Consider the following 26317-nt stretch of genomic DNA (forward strand, 5'->3'; position numbering starts at 1 on the left):
TTGTGTATATTGTAAATTGTACCATTTCTCAACATGAATATTTCTATGTATCGTAGGATTTAACTTGAAACTGTGAATTAAACAAGCTTGTTGTTTTGATAAAGTATCCAATAGTTCTGAATACACCTAAATAATAATAATAATAAGTATTATCATTAAATGGAATCAAGTGACAATATAAACTATGGTATATATATATATATATATATATGGTATATTCACCATATATATGAATAAACTATTCATATGCATTAACAGTGGGTTTAGAGAAAGTGAGCTAAATACATATAGAATTATTAGTATGGTAATTTGTGGAGATTGTAATATTTCCACAGTTGAATTCACGAGTCGATCTAGGTTAGACCACTAGTGAAAACTCAGAAGCACTGGATGGACGTTTCATTCTAGTATGTGACTCTCTAGCAGTGAGTACTTGTGATTCCGCGAGTGGGAATCAAAGCCAGAACCTTCGGTCTCGTGCACGAATACTTAATCTTTAGACCACTACATGACTCGACATGAATTGAACCGCGGCTTCTCACTAGAACTCGGTATCAGACACTTATCTATATCATGGATGTACTGAAGTTAGATATTAACACAGTTGAGTGCTGACCGACTCAATGATCTAGGGGTAAGACGTCCGTTCACGAGACCCAAGGTCTTGGTTCTGATCCACTCAAACGGAGTCATAATCAGGCACTGCTAAGAAGTCCCATACTAAAACGAAAGGGATGTCCAGTGCTTCTGAGTTTTCGATGATGGTCTAACGTAGATTGACTCGTGAATTCAATTGTGAAAATATATGATTGACTGCTAGATTTTGTTATCTGTTGCTGATAAGAACTAATTTCATTTGAAGTTGATTCTTTTAAATTGTCATCGATTAACATAAAAGTTTTTTCACCTCAACTGTGATAACTGGCAATACTTACTACTCACATACTTACACCTGTTACTCACAATGGAGAATAGGCCGTCGACCAGCATTGTCCAACCCAATCTCTCCTGGAACGTCCTTTCTAGTTCTATTCAATTGTTATTCATTCTTCTCGTGTCTGGTTCTATTTCTCGGTGTAATGTGTTATTTGGTCTTCCTCTCCTCTTTTGGCCTTGACGATTCCATGTGAGGACTTGCCTTATGACGCGGTTGGGTGCTTTCCTCGATGTGTGTCCTATACACTTCCAGCACTTCTTCCTGATTTCTTCCTCCACTGAGATCTGGTTTGTTCTCTTTCACAGTAGGTTGTTGTTGTTAGTGTCTGGTCAACGGATCCGAAGTATTTTGTGTAGGTAACGGTTAATAAACACCTGTAACTTGTGAATGATGACTTTCGTAGTTCTCCAGGATTCCGCCACATACAGTAGAACTGTCATTTGTACTGAAAATTCTGACATTGGCGTTGGTTGACAGTTGTTTTGAGTTCCAGATATTCTTCAATTATAGATATGCTGCTCTTGCTTTGTCGATCCGTGCCTTCAAATTTGCATCAGATCCACCCTGTTCATCAATGATGCTGCCCAAACACGTAAAGGTTTTTGCATTTTCCAAATCTTCTCCATCAAGTGTGATTCGATTAGTGCATAATGTGTTGTATCTGAGAATCTTGTTTTTTACCTCTGTGTATGTTGAGACCTACGGATTGTGAGGCTGCTGCTACACCGGTCGTCTTCTCCTGCATTTGTTTTTACGTGTGCGATAGAATAGTTGTATCATCTGCGAAGTCCAGATCATGCAGCTTCATCCTAACTGTCAACTGTATCTCATGCTTTCCCCCAGATGTTGACGTCTTCATGATCCATTCGATCACCAGAAGAAAGAGAAAGGTTGAGAGTAAGTAATACTTGGTGTGAATTATTCGATAGGTAATTTTATTCTCTTATTGCACTAGTTGACAAATATTTCAGTTGTTTTGAATTTGTTAATAAGTCATATAAACGTTTTTCATCATTTCAAAGGGATTTGATTGAACCCTACTTCAAACCAAATATCTATCTATAGAGCATTAGTGCACATGATAATCATTTTCTTCTGAATACATTACATTGAAACACATCTTAAAAGTCTTAAAAAGAAACCGTAACGGATAAAGTTAAATCTTATCATCAAAAAATTATAGACATCACCTATGATACTGGAAAATTATTGTATAATGTTACAAGTTAAAAGATAACTAGGAATTCTGAAGGGAAACAGAGAAAACAAAGGTTAAAGAACACATTACGTTGAGAAATAAAAACAGATATGAAAAGAATGAATAACAACTGAAAAGGATTGTCCAGGACAGGGTTGGATGGGCGACCTATGCTCCTCCACAAGGAGTAACATAAGTAAATAGTAGTAGTACAAGTTAAAAGAGTTTATATATATATGTATCAGTGTATTAGTTTATAGTTAGCGTACTCACTAAAAGTACTCCATTTACTGAATTCATTCTCTGGTAGGATTATGGATATTTACTATTCAATAGTTAATGTTACCTAATAGTACTTTATTATCATTAGCCTTACCTGAAAATCAAGTGTTTTTATAGTTAAATATGCTGAATGTACATCTTGTGGTAATGTATGATGTAACATTGTAGCAATCCATATAACAGTTTCTTGTGGTCCAAATATTGTACGACATTGAAATGTTTCTTTTTGAGTTAATTGAAAATCTCTTACACATGAATCAAATGTTGATTTAATATTAGTAGTATTATTACTACTACTATTATTGTTATTATTAGTAGTAGTATTATGAATGTACTCTTCAGAATTTTTATTTATACATGCATCATTTGCTTTATTTGATAAGAATCGTAAATATTCATAAACAATTTTTGTAATCTAAACAAAATAAGAAATTATTATGTAAAGGGGTGAAGTTGGGATATGTAAAGATTTTAATAATTTTACAGATATATATATGGTTGAATTTATAGGTCAATTGAAGTTAGATGATCATGGAAAAGCTGGAAGTACTGGACAGCCATTTCGCCCCATTGTGGGACTCCTCAGCAGTACGTATCCATGACCTCGCCTCCCGCGACATTCGAACCCAGGACCTATCAGTCTCACACGCGAGCGCTTAACTACTAGATCACTGAGCCGACTAGCATCCAACGGTGTTAATGTCTAACTTCAACCAATCCACGAAATTGAGCGAAACATCCACCATTGTCGCCAGTGAGTTACTACCTCACAACTGACCCAGTTCTGGGTTCGAATCTCGCGAGGCAAGGGCGTGGATGCGCACTGTTGAGGAGTCCCACAATAAGACGAAACGGTTGTCCAATGCCTCCAGGTTTTCCATGGTGGTCTAGCTTCAATTGACTCATGATCTTAACCATTGAAAATACTTATCCATTAGTTGATAAAGTCTTAGATTACTGTAGCGAATGAGAACATAAGTAGGGACAATCTAAGGTATTTGAACATGAAACTACAGACCATCTTACTAAAATCTAAGAAGCATATAGTAAATACTTCGTTTATAAAATATCAGACTCCATTATTCTTTCGTTTCCACAACAAACATTCATTATTCCTGTTCTCTTTTGTTTGATCTTCTTAAATTTCTGCATTCAAGTATTTCATTTCCGATTAATGATACATACTACGTATATTTGACGACATCAGTAGGACACACAACATTACTAATAGATGAAGCAGTAATATACATCTTATTTTTGTATATATATATATATATACTACAATACTACGATACTACAATAGATTATTCATAGGATCTCCATTAAGAAGCTATTTCTATTTTTGACCTGAAATGTAATTGCCTTTTACAATGTAATCAACGTGATCCCTATTGCTAACGGATTACCATATAAATAACATTGTTCGATGAGTTCTGAAGATCATTCTACCTCATATGAAGCATTTGTCACTGAATGAGCTGAATTGAGAAGTAATAGACAGCTATTTTGCCCTAGTGAGACACTTAAAACCCGTTCAAGGGCCATTTATACAAAACAGTAGTCACCTGTCACAGGTTTGTTTAAGTTGGAAATAGATACCACTAGACTTGAATCCAGTAAGTTAGTGTTTATTCATTTGCCATAAATCATAAATATTTCAGGTGTTTGTGTAATGAATCGTCATTTAACATGACAATGCACCTCAGTATTCATGGATACCTTAGTTTTGGTCAGCTTGTGACGAATACCACCATCTGTTGAACAATGTTTAAATTCTATATTATTCATTGAACTGATAACTGAGTACTTATGATATTTGAAACCACTAATTTTTTACAATCTTTAAAACTCCATTCAAAAAGTAATCCTTGATAATACACTGAGATAAAATATAGTTGAATTAAAATTACCCTTAGCACACTGATCTCTACCCTATTTTAAGAGAATCAATAATGCCACATCTAACGTTTTTAATGTACAACCACTTGATATTTCAACTGTTATGGTGGAATAACAACTAGACTTTCCATCACAAAAACAAACTTACTTTGAATAGATCAGGACGTGTTCCATTTAAATCAATACAAATGGTAATTAAAGCACAAATTGTTGAATTATCAAAATCGGACATTGCAGAAAATTCACATTTTACTTCTGTAGCTAAATGACTATTAATGATTGAATAAAATTGGGTTACAAAGTAATAAAACAATGAAAATAATGTTATAATAGTAAAGTTTAAATTGTAGAAATAGAGAATTTAAAGACTGATTTGATAGTTAAGCTTATCTATTGTTATATTATGTAAACATTATGTACATAATGATTGATTTATGATGTCAACTATTGAAATTACTATAATATTCACAAAACCCCCTTCTGATATGAATCAACATATGCTCATTAGTGACTGGCTTCATGAGATATTTCCTGGAGTTCTAGTGTGAAGCAGTGACCAGTGGAATTAAACAGGGTCTGTTGTGAGATAGTAAAATACTGAAAACATTAGTGGATGTTTTGCTCAATTTCGTGGATTAGTTGAAGTTAGACATTAACACCGTTGGATGCGGGCTCAGTGGTCTAGTGACTAAGCGCTCGCGCACGAGACCGGTAGGTCATGAGTTCGAATCTCACAGGGTACGAGATCGTGGATGCGCACTGCTAAGAAGTTACGAAATTGGACGAAACGGCCGTCCAGTTCTTCCAGGCTTCCCATGATGGTCTAGCCTCAACTGACTCATGATCTCAACCATTGAAATTACTATATTATCCATAAAACCTTTCTGATATGTACATAATACACAATATGGTTAAAATTAATCCTCTATATTTTCAATGTGTTCATTTGATGTGTCAAAACCAACACTTGACGATTATTATTTTCCTTTTATTCAGGTTGGGAAGCAGATATCAAGAGGATGAATAACAACTGCAAAGGATTGTTCAAGACAAAGTTGGATGGAGAACGCTAGTGGGTAGCTTATGCTTCTACACGAGGGATAAGTAAGTATTTGTTTGTGTCTGTGACATTGTCACTATTCCTCTTCTTTTATCTTTTGGTGAGATGAAAAGAAATAATGAAATTCAGGTAGTAGCTCTATTATTTGAATGACAGAAATGCTGGAGAGATTCCTTGAGGATGAATAAAAATAGCAAGTAATAATCAATGTTAAGAAACATTTCTATTTACGTTATTTTAAGTATTTTAAAGTTAAATGAGTATAAGAGAGTTGGATTTGTGGCAAAATTGGATGCTTTCTGTCAAGAATTCTTTGGCATAATTCAACACGTTTTGATGAATAAAATGTTAAATACCAATCCGAGCAATATATCTTCTTTATGATGTTATGTACTGTGTTGACAATGTAGAGTAATTCAATTATTCATAATACAACTAACAAATCATCATCATTTCCATAAATTTTTGCTGTAGATATTAATATGACACTTTTGTGGCCCATCGAATCAAAGAGGATCTTTAGTTCAGGGTTGTCAAGATTACTGAATTTCATTGAAATCGTGAACCGATCAATGATAGACCACAATTGAAACCCCGGAAGCACTGGATAGTCATTCCGTCTAGGTATTGAACTGCTAAGCAGTGCACATCTAGAGAGGGACTCGAACCCAAGGCCTTCTGTCTTGCCAGCACGAGTACTTAAACTTTAGACCACTACGTCGGCACCTGACGGTGTTAATATCTAACATCCATCGATCCACGATGTCGCGCGACAATCTTCTATTGTCTTCGGTGGGTAACTGCCTCACACCCGACACGGTTCAACTTCACTGGTCACGGCTTCTTATCGGAACTCCAAGAATTCCCTCTCCAAGCCAGTTACTATTCACACGGCTTAGTGGTATAGGGGTTAAGAGGTCGCGCGCGAGATCGCGGATTCACAGTGCTAAGGAGTCCCATACTAGGACGAAATGGCTGTCCAGGGCCTCCAGATTTTCAATGGTGGTTTATCATTGGTCGATTAATGATTTCAATGAAATTCAAAAATAATGGTTCATCCTAATTATACGTTTACATACTTTTGAAAATTACCGGCGCCATTTCATCGTTGATACATGAAAACAATTAATTTTGCCTGTCACATGTTCTACTTTTGACTTAAAATTGGCTTAGTATTTGGAGTCTACTAAATGATTAATTGTTAATATCGGTAGCTTATACCATTAATATTATTAAGAAAACACATACCTTGATGTTTTGTTAAACTCATACTTTATGTTATAATTTACACCACGAACTGAGTTTAGTTATATCACTATTGAAAATCGGGGAGCACAGGAAAGCTTCTTCGTCATTGTATGAAACTTCACAGTGTTTTGGTGACTTAGTTTTTTTTTAAAGATTATACACTCTTCATGAGACCTGCATATCTTGGGTCGTAATTATGTACTGCTGAGCAGTTCCATACTAAGGCGAAACAGCTGTCTAGTGATTCCTAGTTTTAACTGGTTGTCTAGATTTGATTGGTCTGTGATGCGAACATTGAAATTTAACAACCTCCATTAATCCGTTTTAGTGTTTGTACCTAAACTGTTTTGTTAAGCTAGTTTCATATAGGTTTATTTACAGTTGAAGTTGCTAAGAAACAAAAACCACACCACTAAGTTGACGCGTCGTTTTTTTGTCATCTTAACGTCAGTCTGAGTAAAAGTGTAGCTAAAGTAAATTCGACCAACTTAATTCTATTCAGCTTCTTTTTACTGCGGTTGCTTAAACCGCGTTAGCCTAAGTGGAATATATGAAATCAAGAAGTAAGTTTATGTTCATGGATTATTCGTTTACGCTAGTCAGATCACTTGCCACTAAATTATAGTATCCATATTGTTACAAAACAAAAACAATAAACTAGACAGTTAATCTACTAGCAATATGAAAATTAAGTGGACCCTCATATTTATTCCGTATATTGATACTGACTGCTATTCAAACTGTTAAATATTTGACGAAGTTAGTTGCGATTGTGGTGTATGATGCTTATTTCAACAGACATAAGTATGGAGTGCTCTGGCGTGAAGGCGTTGATTGTAGCAGTTTTTATAGATGAAGAGAATCAGTGGGATGTGCGGCTACTGGGCGGACATCGAATTTAGATGGTACGGCATGTCGACGGAGCTACAAAGGTGAGCGCAACGGCAGACTCGAAACGTTGACGAGGAGAGTGACACAGACTGTGGTAGGGAAGAAAGTAGCATGGAGCTCAGAGCAGCCTCAGGAGTGACTGTTTAAAAGGGGCACAAGTGTAGAGTTCGCTACTTATGTTGACAAATATACGTAGCGTGTAACACTAATAGTAAGTGGAATGCTTGTTAAAAGAAGATTGAGAAGATTAAACTGAAAAGAACCAAAATATGAAAAGAATTAGAATGAAAACAGAATTGGAAAAATCATGAAGCGTGTAAACGACAACTGATGGAAGATGTGTAAATGAAGTATCTAGTGTATGGTTTCCATTACTTACAAAGACTAATTTTGTTGTAAACAATAAATTGGTATTCCCCAGCTGAGCATTCGTTCACGACAATAATGAAACCATGTCTATACTGGATAGCCATATTTTTGGGGAAATTAGCCAGTGATTTTGGTTGAACGATAGTTTTAAATGTACATTAAATATTTCTACTGGTAAATTATGCATGTTTAGACGTAAATCACACATTTCAAACGAAATTTTACTTCGAAAGGTTACATCATAGTAACCTATACCATCCTGCTATGTGTGATTTCTTACAGACTATAAAAACCACGTTTTACAGTTTAACTACTTAGCTTATTCGACTGATAACACAATGACTTACAGTTAATACACCATCTAATGTTCTTTAATAATTATTTTGAGTACTTTTTTAAAAATCTATACACGTAAATAGATCATTCAGTTTTAAACGAGTAAAAACTATCTTTGAAAATTGTTATGTGTTCACTAGCGACCACCTTCGAGAGGAAACTTCCGAAATTCTAGTGATAAGCCGTGACCAATAAAGTTTAACCATGTTGAGTGTGAGGCAGTGAGCCACCGAAGACAATGCAATATGCCCGCTCAACATTGTAAGTTGATTGAGGTTAGGCATTAACACTGTTAGATGCCGGTCCAGTAGCATAGAGATCAGGTGATTGCAAGTGACATCAAACGTCCTAAGTTAGATTTTGATGAGCGGAATAATGGATCTGCACTGCCGAGTAGTCCCACATTAGGACTAAACGGTCGCCCTGTGCTTCTAGGTTTTCACTGATACTTTAACTTTGACCGGTTCGTGATTTCGATGTCATAATTGATTGATGCACGAACTAGTCATGTGAATTGTGTGTTCCCAATATGAACTGTGTTGAAAGGTGGTAAAGTGTTTGTTGGCTTGGTGTCTAGCATAGTGCAAGTGATTGTACACGTAAATAAATCATTCATTACTGACTTAAGCCATTCAAAAACCCATTAATATCAGGAAAAATACTAGCGTTATTGTAAATAAGTTTGGGTTTAACCTTTAATATGCAAAAGATGTAATTAAATTAGTTATTATTCACTTACTTATTTTTAAGGTAATTTTCAAGACCATATGGATGTTTATCACTTAGAAAATATGCAAGCACAGCAACCGGATTTGATCTAAAATAATAAACATATAAGGTTTTGATGGCATACACAGGAATGTAAATAGTTTAGTTAGTTGTCAGTTAATAAAAACTATTCTTAAAATTTAATCCCGAAGTGAACATCAACTGTGGAATGTAAATACATCTAGTTGATGAGTTTCAAATAGGATATAACAGTTCTCTGTATATTCTTTGATAATGACAGATGGTATTTAACAATGACAGTGTATTTTGTCCTATTTTGAAGTTATTAAGTAGTTGTAGTTGGATCCCAACTCCGCCTGTAGCTCTTCTAGAGTTACTGCCGGTCCCAAGCCCGGGTAAAGGAGGAGGGTTGGGCATGGGGTTAGCGTCCCCATCCTGTAGAAAACTAACTCGCTAAAAAAAACGCTTACAGTTGGATCCCAATATTCACATTAACACATGAACTCAAATTCAATAAAATACGAAGTTTTACAAAGTGAATATATTCGTTTTTCAAAATGTAAATAACTACATGTCTTTTTATGTTGTAAAATCATTGAAATCAGATATCACTTTAGTTTTCTTTTATTTCCAACTGACCATTCCATGTTTAATCGAACTGATGATCTTCTATTAAGATTCTGTAGAGATTTTTGTTATATCCCAATAAGAATAATGAATAGTAGTTTTTTGGGATCCATTTATGGACCATTACTATGAGTATATTTTTATTGTATGATTGTTATGTAAGTAAACTATTCATATTCATGTCTCTCTTATCATAAGCTTTATTTTAACCTATAAATTGTTATTGTACGATTTTTCATTCTTGAATTATTCCCTGTCTATTAGTCACTGCCTCCCTCATTCACAGCCACATCTGGCTAATTCTTGTACAAATGCTGTTTCATATTTTATTGATACGTTGTGGTCTGTTTGGTTAGTATATAAACTCCGTATGTTTGAAACACAATGATTCATATCTCAGAGGCTGAGACTTGTGTTCTGGACATTACTGGCTGGACTAGGCAGGAAGCAGGGCCATTCAGGACTCTAGGCTGCTCTCACATGTTTTATGCGTCACTGGTCCGGTCGATAGTTTGCTGCTCTCTGACTGGCGGTATCGTTGCGTTATACAATAAACAGGGTACACAGGTTCACAAGCTATAACAATTTTCTGTCTTCGAATTTAGTTAGATAACAAAGATGTTGAAAGAACCTAACTTGATTAGTAACAATGAAAGCCAATTAATTTACTATATATGATCTTTTCTATTATATTGAATTGAACATTATAATCTATGAATTTTCTCATAAGCAGTTTCCTATTTTATATGTTATCTTTGCTTATATAGTTTGTGACTTAAGGCAATATTGCGGCAATCCGCACAAGTTGCACACATATCAACAAGAGACTGATCCATTTTAGTCCTAAATAATAATGGCTAGATATAAGTAAACAACATCAAGTGAATTTAAAACTTCACCCTATTACACAAGTAAGTAGCTATCAAAATTCAATAACTAAGTGGATGACGTTTGAAGTGAATAGCATTGGGTTCAAGTCCCAGAGTGACACATCAATTTCAAGATGCATATACATCCAGCTGAGGAGTCATAAATAGGACAAAACGTGTGTCCTCGATTCTATCACTAGCTACTATCCATCTTTTTTTATAATACTTGTGATTTAAACCTATTTCGAGGCAATTCGTACAGGTTGTGCATATACTAATAAGAGACTGATCAATTATAATCCTAAACAACAATTGAAAGATCCAAGTAAACAATATTCAATGAATAAAACAGATAAGTTATAAACATACTGACACTTCTAAAATTCTAGTATAGGGGTTGTGGAGATTATTAAGTTTTTAATTGAGATCATGAATCAAATCGCGCGAGCAGGATCATGAATGCTCACTGTTGAGGAGTCCCACAATAGAACGAAACGGCCATTCAGTGCTTCCAGGTTTCCAAAGGTGGTCTAACATCAATCGGTTCATGATCTCAATCAGAAACTTCTAAAATATTCGATAGGGTTTTATGAAGATTGTAATAATTTCAATAGTTGTAATCATAAGTCAATTGAAGTTAGACCATCATGGGATAAAATGACAATTCAGTATTTCCAGATTTTCCAATACTATTCTAGCTTCAATGAACTCATAATCTCAACTATTCAAACTTATAAAATAATGAATTCATTCTTTCATTTATAAAAACATTGTTCCAAATTTTACAGTGAATATATGAATGTGCATATATGAATGTCAATTTGTAACTATATGAATAGTTATATGGATAGAATACAAAAATATGCAAATATACATATGTATATGGAACTTGGCATAGATCTATTCCAAAACACCAAATGGGAATACATGAAAAGAAAATCATTAAATTGAAGTGAAACATTTCAAAGTGGTATGTTTCTTTTTTGTTTTTCTTGTCATGAAATGGTAGAATGAATAATTATTCGGTTTTTGTGTGTGTGTGTTTTGTTGTTGTTGTTGTTGTTATATTAAAATGAAAATCACATTGAACAAGGTACTTGAAGTATTTCATGAAGAATAAATAACTTGTTAATTTATTCATTTATTTTAATTAAATGAAATCTATATTGAATGAATTCATTATGGATCTAGAAGTTAAGTATTTGAGCTGAATATTATAAATTTCAGGTTAGAGCCCTAGATTGTGGGATCATGGATAAGCACTATTGATAAGGACAAAGTGGTCTTTCATAGATCAGTAACTACTATAACATTACAGTCTTAAAAGATGTTAACCACTGCATTAGTCATTCAGAATTAAGATCACAAAATACGTTACCGTCCTTGTCATAAACTAATGATATGTCAATCAGTACTAGAAGCCTTGATGTCACTGTTTATCCTTATTAGCCGTCTGTATAGTAGCTTCTCACCTAACCTGGACCGTTTAGTTCAGAATACAAATATCAGTCTCCGCTATATAAATTGAATAGTTCAGATATACGTGGTTTATATGCAAGCAGACGAGATCGTATCATATCATAAAATGAAAGATAATAATTATACAAGATCAAGACAAAAGTGGCTGTGAATATAGGTGATTGTAACTAATAGATTGGGAAGAATTAAGAATGATAAACAATAGGTGGAATGAAAGCGTATGATAATAGGACTATATATATATAAACTTGGAAATCAAAATAACTGTCAACCAACACCCAAGTCAGAATCTTCAATATAAATGTCAAGACAATTCTACTGTCTATTGGGGCGGAAACCTGGAGCACTACGAAAGCCATCATCAGGACGAAGAAGCTCTGGAAGTGGATAGGACACATATTGAGGAAAGCACACAACTGTGTCACAAGGCAAGTGCTCACACGGAATCATGGAGGCTAAAGGAAAAGAGGAAGATCCAAGAACACATGACGCCGAGAAATGGAGACAGACATGATGAAAAAAAGTGGACAAAAATTGGAGAGAACTGGAAAGGAAGGCCCAGGATAGATTGGGTTTGAGAATGCTGGTCAGCAGCCTATGCTCCATTGGGAGTAAGGGGCGTAAGTGAGTATATATATTGTAGTTATTTATTAATTCCCCAATAAGAATATATGTCATAATAGTCCATAAATAATTCCTAGCATTTACCATTCACATTTATACTTTGATCGGATCCAACAGTAATATTGGTACCATGAATAATTTTCATATACACAATTGAAAATCATACGTACACAAAATATTTTACTTATTCTGTGCCATAAATAAACATAAGTATCATTGGCTATTAATACCTTCAGTCATACTATTCTTTGATAGTAGTTAAAGAATTAAGATCTTAAACCCTGAGTAATTAATGCACTTAGTAAGTGATGGAAGATATCTGTTCAAGGAATCTCAGAGTATCATTTGTCAAAACATCTAAAGATCCAGAAATTACCGTTGAATATAGAAGCTTCTCAGAAACATTCAGAAATGCAGAATCATTTGTTAAGATTTTGACTGAATATTAACATATTCTGCTACCATATTTAGTGTGGTGACAGAAATTTCCCAAATCCTATGATCATGTATAATTCTACGAATACTCTGAGTTTTTTCTGTTTATAAAATTACTTTGAAGTAAATCTTGTATTCACAATTCACGCCTTCGCTCTATTATTCCAGTTGACGTGTAGGTGTACCCGCAGTTACATGAAACGTCTAGAAAGATAGTTTAGGCGCATTAGTAACAATATTTATCAGTAAGAGGATAACATTATTTAGAATTAAGAAGTTAAAAAAATGAGATTTTAAGCTAACAACTCCGAAAATTCTAAAAATGACGATAATCTGTGTCATCTTGATAAGTTTACCCTGTCGCCAGTTATTATACCTAGAGCTTAGTTTCTAATTATACTGCGTAAAACTAGATCACTCGAACGCTAGGACCCACCAAGTCATGAGTGAGAAGACAGACGACAAGTGAAAGTAATGCTATTCCAAAACAGTTTCATTTATGGTACGGGACTTTCAGGTATTTATAGTTTTTAGTTAAAACGAAATCATTATTAAAGTCCTCCAATCCGCATACAGGAGGTTATTAGCTTTTGTCCAATAGGGAAGCTACATGTAGGGATTCTGGGTTATTCTTCTAAAAGATGATTAGATGTAATATCTTTGGCACTTTCTGAGCTTCCTGGAGCTTTCTCAAGTTCACCTGTGAACCGTCCTCACACATCTTAGTTAATATTTCATCGTAAATTGCAGTATTGTAGTAAATGTAAGAGTGAATTATGCTCCTTCAGATCAAACATGTACGATAGTACACTTGAACTATAACTACATATTCATAAACATAAAAATAAAAGGTGTTTAGATCTAATGAATTCAGTTTTTCCGTTGTATATGAATTGGCATTTACTAACAAGGTGTATTTGTCATCTTCAAAAGGAACTGATGTTCTTCTAGAAATCTAAACATTTAAACAAATTAACCAGAGCATACATATATATGCAATTCACACTTACTCATACAATGTACAAACACTTGGTACAGCCCAAACCATACGTAATTGTTCCTTATTTCGAGTACTATCAACTGAATGGTAAATATTTGTCAAATGAAGGAGGAAAGATAAAATGGTAGTTTTATTACAATTAATATCATTATTATTTTTTCGTTAAAGTGTAACGAATTTTATCTGATGAATCACAAAATGTAACCATTATATAATGAATATTTATTCATTAGAAACTATGATTATGAATGAATTCATACCATACTGATAATGATAAGAACAGTCTATTCATTATATAAGATAGGGTTTATCTAGACTCAGTGGATCAGTTGATAATGCGTCAACGTTAAAAGCGATAGATATTGGGCTTGAATCCCATAGTAAACATCAACACTGAAGTAGAGTTGCGTTCAAAATTACAAGTTTCAAACTGGATGAAAATTGCTACTATTTAATTTTAGTAATCCTATGAAGTTCGCCTTTGTAGTTTTAAACTGGTAAGTGTGGATTTCACCATCACACCATTGAGTCCCGATTCAATAGTCTAGAGATTAAAATGTTCGAGGGTTCTGGATCCGACCCTGGGTGTGCGGTTGTCGATTTGCACTAGTGATGAGTTTCAAGCTAAGACGGAGCACCTCCCAGTGCTTCCGTGTTTCTAACGGTTCTGTAAATTAAATAGATTCGTGATTTCAGTAGAATTGAACAATCTTTACAACTCATCCTGGCAATCGTACCTATAGTTTCACGACTAAAAGTAATACAAATATCTGTCAACAGAGGTTTAATGAATACTTATTTGCATACTTCATACATATTTTTTCTGTAAAACATATTCCGTCCTCTTATAAAGTTTTACAGATTATGTAATAACCAAATGTAGCTAGTTTTTAACCCTTTGTGCTAATTAAGTTCTAAAAGTTCAACTTGTTCCATAATGGTCTTCAGAAAACATTTGCAGCCTATTACAAATCTGATTACCAAGAAACTGAAGAAGTATCATCAATGTGATTCATAAATTCTTCTCATCTTTTATTTAGAGAAACAAGGCGTGATCACTACACAATTTATACACCAAATATATTTGGACATAGAAAGAAATATCATGAGGGTAAGAATGGTTCTAAAAAATAATTAATGGCTCATAATCGCTTTTCTACACAAGATATTAAAAATCCGTTGGCCGAATATCATCAGCAGCACCATTCTCTGGGAGAGAGCAAATCAACTTCCAGCTGAAGAGAAAATTAGGAAAAGATTTTGGAAGTGGATGAGACATACATTACGGAGATCTCCAAACTGCATCACGAAGCAAGCCTTAATTTGGAATTCTGAAGGCAAACGGAAAAACGAAAGTCAAAGAACACACTACGTAGGTAACTGGGAGTAGATATGGAAAGTGTGTATAGCGACTGGAAAGAACTGGAAAGGATTGTCCAGGACAGTGTTGGAAGAAGAGTGCTGGTGGGGAGCCTATGGTCCTTCACGAAGGATAACAGGCGTAAGTAAGTATAATAGATATATTATGTATATGTTGTGTATTAGCAAGTTATGTACTTATATAACTAGGATTTTGTGATGATTATGCTGAGAATCCTTTACTGTATTCAAATATATGGTGCTGAATAAATGTAGAATTATAATTGCAAAATGTAGCTGAGCTCATACACTTTCCTGTATATTTCGATAGACAATCAAATGTAGCACAGTTTTTTCACAATTCCATTTAATTGACATCTATTAAATACTGCAAACATCATAATGATAACTAATTTAACGTATATATATATCATCAGAAGGGATTTTTGTGCGGATTTTAATAATTTAATAGTTGGATTCATGAGTCAATTAAAGCTAGACTACCATGGAAATATGGAAGCACTGGACGGCCCTTTCGTCCTAGTACTACTCAGCAGCGCACATCCACGATCCCGCCCCATGAGGTCCGGACCCAGGACCTGTCGATTTTGTGCGCGAACGCTTAGCCTCAAGATCAGTGAGTCGCCATCCAACGGTGTTAATGTCTAACTTCAGCCAATCCGTTAAATTGCGACACCATCTACCATTGCCATCAGTGAGTTACTATCTCCCAGCACATCTGGTTGAACTGCACTAGTCACGGCTTCTCAATAGAACTCTAGGAAATACCTCTTGAAGCCGGTCACTAGTTAGCAGATGATGATTATTATCAGAAGGGGGTTTTGTGGAGATTTTAGTAATTTAATAATTGAATTTATGATGTATACATATAATTATTACACTGACTTACCATGGTATAATTTTAAGAATTCTGGTGAATCAAAACTGTTTCTATATCTTGTCAAATCTATTTTCACTGATCGACTATGAATGATAAAAATTACCATTTACATTTATTATCATTCAAAGGTAATAGAAAAACAAAATATTTAAAAAGATAATACTGTTCTTTAAGCAGTTAAGTAATGACTGGAAAAATTCATTATTTAAAGCATATTACTAAGATGTTTCACAAATATATTGGGGGCGTGGTTGAATATCTGATCCAGCTGTTCCTCTCATCTAGATATATTTCGACAAGTAATCTATCTTTGATTTGTTTCAACAGATCATTATGTCAATTAATTGCACAACCTATTCAGGTACGTTTGTGAAAAGTTCACGATCTTTTGCTGTACAAGTTAGGAACGAGAACAATCAGAGACATTGTGGTTGCTAGCCGTATATATTGAAAGGAATGTACATTATTCAAATGTCGATTCGTAAACTGCTAACATCTAATTGGCGATCACTCAATATTTATCATCAGGATCGATCAAGAAATAAGAAACGTAAATTTGTTGAAATACTTTTTGTTGAGAATTCTATACTGTACAAAAAATATAATATTGAATAAAGCTACTACTACTAATAATAATAATAATAATAATAATAATAGTAATAATAATAATAATAATAGTAATAATAATAATCTAAGTAACTATAGCCGCGTCACACAGAATTAGCCGGTTTTATATGAATACTTATCTAACTGTTGATCACATTCATACACTTGCTTGAAAATTAATCATTATAAAATTTAAATGATAGAACACTGTTTATTAATCCCACTGGTTTATTTCATTACATCATCTTTACTTGTTATTATTAAAGTCTTGGCTTTCTGTGTGCTAAATTAAACGCTAAGATAATCCTAGTCCATTCGCAGATTCATGTACCCATCTTTTGTTTAAACTTTACATGTAGTATTGATCACCTATTCAAATTTAAAGTATCTAAGGTTTCGCACCTAGAACTCATTAGATTATAGTTGTACGAAACAGCAGTTGATGAATGTGATCATGTCGATCACCACTTATTGGCAAAACTGTTAACAATAAACATTAAATTACTGGTAAACAAGTGAACTTTATCGTTAGTAATAGTAGGGATAGAATTCTGATAAATCCTAGTGCAGCATGTACAAGTCGTTTTAGTATGGCCATTTTGTCAAAAGCCTATTAGAATAGACTGGCTAAGAAAACCGTCTTAAATAATAACTAAGGAATAAGTCAAGCCATTACTAATCATTATATAAATATTATAATATCTCCTGAATGAATTGATGGATAACTAGATTCAGTATTTCAGTGTATACTATTCTTCTGTCTGAATTGACAGGTAGTAGATTCAAGTTTCAATGTGAAAATCCCTAACGGGTTACGTGTAAACTTAGCTAGCTCATTGTATATAGGATGGAGCATGCATCCTGAACTCCGCTGCTTTTCATGATCTATCTATTTTAAAGTAAAATAACTTGTTTATGACACTTTCTAGTGGTAAGTGATCCACTTTGTGTAAACACGTTACTTAAATTTTATTAACAATGCTAAACTTTCACAGGAAATTATAACTGCAAGAGACTTTTTCCATCAATTTAACATTCTTCATGACTTTTGTCGCTTTTATGATTGATTTCTATGGCTTTTAGTTCACTGAATACCTGTTTGATTATCTATCATGTTTTCGTTATTATATGTACCTAGGTGTACTGGTTGTTTTAATTCGAAGACCAAGTATTTTTACAATTTATCTTCAGCCTGTGTTAGGGGTCAAATGTTGGAATGTTGTTTAAGCAATCGAACCAGTAGCAGTAGAGTAGCTCAATCGCTGCTAATTCCTCAAGTACTGCAAACCCGTAGATAACCCCAAATATCGAGATATAGAACATTGTTGATCAATCGCTAACAGATTCAGCTTGATTCTGATGTGTGGATGAGAATGATAATAATTGGCTATTTAATTAGCCAGACTTATAGATAATCTGACAGGCGTTAGATGAGTTATATATTCTTCTATCCTTATTATGATTGATTGTTGTCCTATTGTGTCGAACTGTTGTCGGCTGTTGGTGTGGAAATATATTTACGTTCTAGTCAAGTTAATCACGTGTTCTTGATCTGAGAGAAGATCACCAAAATCAATTCCACAACATTCAATAGAATATTGGATGATATACAGTTATTTCACCGGTTCGCTGTTTTAATGGATAGTGAATATTATGAGTTAAAACCGAACGCTTATTATAAAACTATTATCTGGTATTAATTACCAGGAAATTTCAGAGCGTTTATATTAGTTTGTTTCAATGATTCTAGGTTGTAACAACTATCGGAATATCACCATAGAGTTATCTGGTATAATTTTGTTTAATTCCTTTAAGAATAAATAAAAACTAAAAAATTGATTACTCAAATATAGTTAAAAATTTACAAACTTTGCAGGTATATTCGAAAAGTTCTCTCGAACAATTCTCTCCATTTTGTTCAAAGAATCTGTAAGTATAAAGGATTTATATGTAAATACAATCAGACAATCCCATGTCAATTCATAAAATCTTTACGCTTATGTAAACTACTGTCTTCTATTAAAAATCTTCGGCGCATCACAATCAGAACTACTTACATAGATGTTTTCATAAAAGAAAATATAAGTTGCGTTTATTTTAATAATTTTCAGTAACTAATTGCATAGTTTGTACAATCTGTAACGGTGAGATTGTAATTTATGGGCGAACCAATCAGCTTTAGGTTAGCACCTATTGAATTTTTGCGCAAAATTTGTGCATCCATATAGCTAACTAGCGTATTGGCATTATAATTGATGTCAGTTCATGATGAAAACCCTAACCATAATTCTTAACCTCAACGTCCAACTTTAAATCCTATTCATAATTCCTCATATTAATTTATAATTCTTATTTAAACCTAGTAAGTAGGTGAACATTCTCAAGATTACTTAAGCATCGCTTAAAGGCCATTCACAAATTTTAGTTTCACCTCCGTAATTTGTACCAACTTAGTTTTTACCATTCATATGTTGTTCGTAATTAATCGATCGAACAAGTGTATCTCTAGTCGAAGTTATAAAATTATTATTAAGTGGTTAAAGGTAGTCATTAAAAAATTTTAGACTTACGATTCGTGATATTTGGCACTCCTCTCAGATTGTGAAACTGAATGGAATAGATTCGAATCCCACAGGATACATCATATTCATCGAGATGACAGATACTTCATGCTGAGGCGTGCCAAATATCATGAAACCTATGTATAATATAACTTTTTTTCGAATACATTCACCTACTCAACTTCTCAACGTATTGGATGAGAAGTCGATTTACTTGGACCAATGGTTATATTGCAGTTTAACTAATAAACTTTAATCAGTACTAAACGATTAGACAAATATGACATTGGTAATACTGCTCAACAATCAATGAACTATATAAATACACCTGATTATTTTATGCACAATAGCTTAGACACTTCCCTAGAACACATATTTTTAGTTCTTTTCTTCGGTTTTGTGAATATTATCTGTTAACATGTTTTCCAAACTATCACCATAGAATGATTGTCGTAGAACAATGATGTGTATTGCACAACTACTTGATTGTAATTTTGTTCAAATTGCAATGAAAACGATTGTCATGAAAACTCTAACAAATTAGAAGTTTACTTTTGAAATTGAAATGAATAGTTATATTAACAGGAAAGGAAAAAAGCATTGGAGAAACTTAATTTACTACCATTAAGTAATGATGACACAGCTTATCAACTGTGCTTTGAGATTCATCTTTGAACAAATGATTTGTTCAACTTCTGTAGGCCAAAATCATTTACTCATTAATTTGAAATTACTATTTTTGGTCAACTTACAGTATTTATCCTTTAAAATGAATTTAATCTGATTAGACTTAACCCATAAATATTCTACTATGATAATGGAGAACAAGTGTTTGGAAGCCTTAGATAAACAAGTTAGCTTAACTTTATTCTTAAGTAAACTACTATTCATTATTTGATCCAAATAAGAGTACTTACATGTTACAGTCAGATCCATTTCCACTTAGCTACTTCATCGAGTTTGACATTTTCGAGTACTGAGTCATGATTGTCTAGTCCCTAGTACTAATCTAATTTTTCGCAATCATGTTTAATTGACTAGATACTGATATTTACTAGTGCTTTTGAAACAGTCACTATATACCTTTGCTAAACAAAATTCTCTCGTATCTACAATATATATATCCTCCTATATATACAATTACCTTTCGATTGAACAACCAACGTCATTCTATGTGCTGAATACAAAGTGGTCCAATGTTTTTTTAATAAGCCGTATACATCGATATTATTCTTCTCTGGCTCAGTAATCAATGACTGTTTATTTCCTTATATATAAAAAGTAGATAAGAAAAAGCAGTTTTAAATTAAGAAACATACGATCAAGTCATTACTTCAGAGAAACAAAATATGACAATGAATAAACAGTTATTTTACGATTGAGTATGATAATTAATCATGAAGATTTAGTCCCATGGTAACCGGTGGCCAACAACAGGTTCATACCCCTTTTATTCCATAAGAATCCTGGAACCCATACCCACCGTTGGTTTGGAATCAGTGTTTTCCAACTGTCCTAGGTGGACTCTCCGTATCCAACAACCCAGTTAAAGCACCGGACATTCACTTTTCGACTTCTCAATTTCGTAAACAACACCGGTACTGTGAGAAGGCAGTGAGTAGGACGTCCATGGAAGTGTTTATATACGCGTGGCCATGTGAGAGCATCTGAAGAGTGTACTCTCTCCATCCTCGACCGTATGAGGTCATTTGAGGGCATAATATGACTTAGTATTTAATACTATTCATTTGAGATATTTTGTTCATAATAAATTTTATTTACTAAACAGTGATCAGTTTGATTCAATCAAAATTTTATTTATAACTGAAAAACGTCTGCCGAAATAAACTTCATAATATGACGATACTTTGTCCATTTTGAGTTATCCACATTTAATGATCACATACATGTTATACACTGAAAGGTAGTCCGTATGATGTTAACTTATGTTTTGTACCAGTCGTTATTTATCTCCAATGTGTACCTTCAATCAACATGGACACTTGGGATTCGAATCTATCTATTACAGTTTGTAACTAACTTCGACCAATTAGAAGCAAAGCATAGTCCACACCACGTTAAACTAAAAGCAACATTTTAATTTGATCAATAGATTTTTGTCGTAACTAAATGACGAGAAAAAAATGACACTGGTCAATCAACTGATGATATAATTATGTATAAATTTTGGTTGCGTTTTAATCAAGAATCCATCACTATCTAACTAGACAATATCTTCACATAAAACTAGATCTTCTTTCTCTCGTGCTACTAATTTTACATGATGTTTATTCGAGACTACACTAATTTTGTAGTAACATTTATGCTACTAAATAATAGAAAGTAATATATCAGGTAGGTTTTGTGGATATTATAGTAATTTCAATGGTTAAGATCATGAGTCAGTTGAAGCTAGACCACCATGTTAAACCTGGAAGCACTGGACGACCTTTTCGTCCTATTGTGGGACTCCTCGGCAGTGCGCATCTACGACCTCGCCCCCTGCGAGATTCGAACCCAGGACCCACTGGTTTCGCGAGCGAGCACTTAACCACTAGACCACTCGCAGGGGGTGAGGTCGTGGATGCGCACTGCTGAAGAGTCCCACAATAAGAAGAAACGGCCGTCCAGTGCTCCCAGGTTTTCCATGTTCGTCTAGCTTCAACTGACTCATGACCTTAACCACAGAAAGTAATATAGTTTGTATAAAACCACTATATATGTATATTAATTGTCGTAAGGTTATAACTAATCAAAAATTGAATAACTTATGGTAAGGTTCTTATTTTCTAAAACAAAAACTTACCTCGACTAAATAATCGATATGGAGATCCTTTGACAGCTAAACTTGAAATGAATCCACGTAGTTTTGCATAATCTCTCGTTTTCACTTTTTGAAATTCTAAATTTTTTAAGGTTAACAAAATAAGACGTTCTAATTATGAATAAAAAAAATAAAGTCACAAGTAATATGTATTTCCATTAGAGAGATAGTGAAAAGCTACCTTGTCAGTTGACCAGAGTGATGATATATTTATAGTGTTATTTACTTACTTACTTACTTACTTACTTACACCTGTTACTCCTAATGGAGCATAGGCCGCCGACCAGCATTCTCCAACCCACTCTGTCCTGGGCCTTCTTTTCTAGTTTCATCCAATTCTTGTTCATTTTTCTCATGTCTATCTCCATTTCCCGGCGTAATATGTTTTTTGGTCTTCCTCTTTTCCTTTGGCCTCGAAGATTTCGTGTGAGGGCTTGTTTTGTGACGTAGTTGGGTGCTTTCCTCAATGTGTATCCTATCCACTTCCAGCACCTCTTACTAATTTCTTCCTCCGCTGGGATCTGGTTTGTTATTTCCCACAGTTTGTTGTTGATAATAGTGTCCGGACAACGGATCCGAAGTACTTTGCGTACTTTATAATGTTAAATAATGATAATTACAGGAGAACGGATCAGCTATATAATATTATTAAGACGTTATCTCCTTAATGAAATAGATGATAATTATATATTATTAGATGATTGAAAGTAATTGGTTGGAAACCCTGAATTTATGATTCATGATAGTTGACGTTGACCAATTTAGTGTAAATTTCGATGAAACTCAGTTTTCTGCTGACTGATTTTAGTTACCACTATATGATAAATAAATATAGATATATGTCATAGAAAAGATCAATCGCTGCCGAGTGAAATTTCATATTGTAAAGTTGAATGACTTGGATTACAATACAAAGGGCAAGCATTGGTTTATTTAAAATTGTAGGTATGCCATGTTGACCAGGGTAAGTGTCAACAAACCAATATTTAATGATTCCTACTAATTTTCTCTAACCATCTAATTGCATGTTATTGCTTATCATCTAGAACAAAGATCATACTGTAGTGAACAGAACACGGGTGGGGACAATCGAATATATTTAACACAAAATTACAGGACTTGTTAATAAAATCTAACAATCATAAAGTAAATGCTTAACTTGCAAAATGTCCACCGATTGTCTCAAAATAACTCAGAATTCATTGTTCTTGCATTGCATTCTGTTTCGATTCTTTACTGTTCGATCCTCTTGTCTCTCTGCTGCCAGACCTTCTGTTCACGACTAACACCATATACTATAAGTAGCACACACCAAAATACTGATAACTGACCAGTATTATTCGATCAGCACTGATGATTAGCTAAACATTGCATCGGTAACTACTTAATGATTATTCAATGTACATAATGTGTCTGCTTTAAGTTAGTGTAGAAAACAGTTAATTTTTTTTAATTCTCCAAGATTTTATTTCATTATATGCTTAATAAATAGGAACATTTCTACAAATAATTCAGTGTTTATTTTGTAAATTAAACATAAATATTCCCCTTCAAATTGTTGCTAGGTGATAATGAATTAAAAGGTAAACAAGTAAAAGAAATTAGATTCATTATCCAAATGTTCAATAATTTCTGGACGTTAATCATAAACAAACTGATAATATCAAAATGGGTTCCACAAGTTTTAATATAATCAGAATTAACCATAAATACTTCAATTATTCCAAGAAGTAAGATAGTAACTGATGTTTCTAGTATAAATTCTAATGAATACTGATTGGATAAGATGCTACTCAGTGTTTTCATAGCTTTTCTTGGCTTTTCCCAAGGAATTTTTTGTATCTCCCCAACAGTAAAAAAATCAGATAATTATATTGTATATTGTATTGAATCTTCGACTGAAATGAGTTGATACCATTAAGTTTTCAGTTTCACACTCATAGATCTTTCATTTCTCATTCTTGAACGTTTTGAATTCATATGATTTCAAGATGATGAAGAAGATTTGTAGCTCAGATGGATGATTTTGATAGAGTTTTGAGTCCAGTTGTTGTGTTCATTGTTTAAGTGATTAAAACTAGAAGTTAGTAACTATAAACTAATGCCTCCTTTTAGTAATTCTAAGATTTTGTAAATGAATTATTATATAAAGTCCTAATAATTTTCTAGTTGAAAATTTTTAACTACATCTTAGTACTGAAAGTGTGGTGTGTGCTACTTATATCGACATAAGTAGTATATAGTCACGAATAGGATGTCTGGCAAGATGATCGAACAGAAAATAATTAATATGGAAATGCAGAAAAAATGACGTGTAAGACAATTGACTGATATTTTACAAATGAAGTATTTACTGTATAGTTCTCTTAGATTTTACAAAGAGATTCTGTAATTTTTGCCTTTAAATACATTCGATTGTCCTCACTTGTATTTTCATTCACTACATTTGATGTCACTGACAATCAGGAGGGAGAAAGGTGCTACTCTACGGACACCAATACGTGCCTGGAACTGAGGTGTCAGTTGGTGTGATGTGTGTGCCAATTTAGTAGTATATTACGCTAGTCAGGAATAGAATGTCTGGCAGTAGAAGGTCAAGATTATCGAGGAGGAACGAACGGGAACAGAAAGCAATTGGCATGGAAATGCAGGAACAATGGAGTGTGAGACAATTCACTGATATTTGCAAAAGGAACAGTCAAGTTTGAGACAATTGATTGACATTTTTGCAAATTGAGTATTCACTGTATGGCTCTCACATTTTACTAAGATGTTCTGTAATTTCGTGTTCAAACACATTCGATTGTTCCCATTTGTGTTCTCGTTCAGTACATTTGGTGTCGCTGCTTACCAGGAAAGGGGAAGTGTGCTGTTCTGCGGAAACTGGTGTGAGCCTAGAACTGAGGTGCTAGTTAGTATGGTACGTTCTACTTATATCAACATAAAGAATATATAACAGTAGTCAGGAATAGAATGTCTAGCATCAGAAAGTCAAGAAGATCGAAGAAAAGAGAACAAGAACAAAGAATGATTGATGTGGAAATGAAAGAACAATGGAGTCTAAGATAATTGATTGACCTTTTTGCAAATGAATTCTTTATTGTACAGTACTCAGATTTTACAAAGAGATTCTATAGGTTTTTTGTCTTTAGATACATTCACAATTGTCTTCACTTGTATTCTTATTCATTATAAAAGTATTTTAATCATAATGAATAATTTAAAATTAAACTATACTTGACAATATTTTAATGAGTATTTTGGCGCCATTTATAAAATGAAATTGTCTACAAATAAAATACAATGAATGAAATATAATTTGTTTATTTCTTTTTTTTAATTTTTTTTCTTTTTTTTACTGTGGTAATCAAAACAATAAAACAACAACAACAACAACGAAACCATCTTTTTTTTAAAAAGAAAAAGAAAAGATAAATATAACCTTGAGAGTTAAGGTCATATTCAATAATCAATAAAATGGAATGGCGGGTGACCTTGAGAAATAACTTTCATTATTTCAAAAGTCTAGAATTAAAGTATATATATATATATATTTATATATTGATCGATTACTTGTTTTAATTGAGATAATATGACAGTTTAATAATTGTTTGTTTAAAAGATATATAAGATGTATAAGCGTATTATGAATAGAATTTCCAGTATATAAATGGAAATCTGTATTTGTTCATGAGTGATAACAATGTTGGTTATTATGTTTATAAAATGATTTCACTGGTTGAAATCATGAGTCAGTTGAAATTAGACCCCCATGAAAAACCTGGAAGCACTAGACCGCCGTTTCGTCCTAGTATAGGACTCCTCAGCAGTGCGCATCCACGATCCAGGTTTTCCATGGTGGTCTAGTTTCAATTGACTCATGATTTCAACCAGTGAGATTTATAAAGATCTCCATAAAAATCTATTCTGATATTAAATGGCTGATGGAATTTGTTCAGTTTTCTTAATAATACATTATGTGAATAGTTCAGAAAGAAATTTGGGAATGTATCAGAAACAAAAAGACTTTAATAATGTTCAGTCATTTATCCACATTGCTCCCAAATGCTCTGGTACAGTCGA

At 33.5% G+C, this 26317-nt stretch overlaps 1 protein-coding gene across 1 annotated transcript; it reads right to left on the reverse strand.

The window, feature by feature from the left end:
- Positions 1–2277: 2277 nt before the first annotated feature.
- MS3_00009111 (uncharacterized protein) lies at positions 2278–25419 on the reverse strand. Its single transcript, XM_051217452.1, has 8 exons — positions 22217–25419; positions 20555–20677; positions 18719–18776; positions 16253–16826; positions 13994–14063; positions 8960–9037; positions 4465–4585; positions 2278–2832 (listed from the first exon to the last, which is right to left on the reverse strand). Exons 4-8 carry the CDS (start codon positions 16347–16349, stop codon positions 2482–2484), a joined length of 717 nt encoding a protein of 238 aa, XP_051064853.1. The 5' UTR covers positions 16350–16826; positions 18719–18776; positions 20555–20677; positions 22217–25419; the 3' UTR covers positions 2278–2481.
- Positions 25420–26317: the final 898 nt, after the last annotated feature.

Source organism: Schistosoma haematobium, chromosome 5 (assembly GCF_000699445.3).
Source record: "Schistosoma haematobium chromosome 5, whole genome shotgun sequence".
NCBI lineage: Eukaryota > Metazoa > Platyhelminthes > Trematoda > Strigeidida > Schistosomatidae > Schistosoma > Schistosoma haematobium.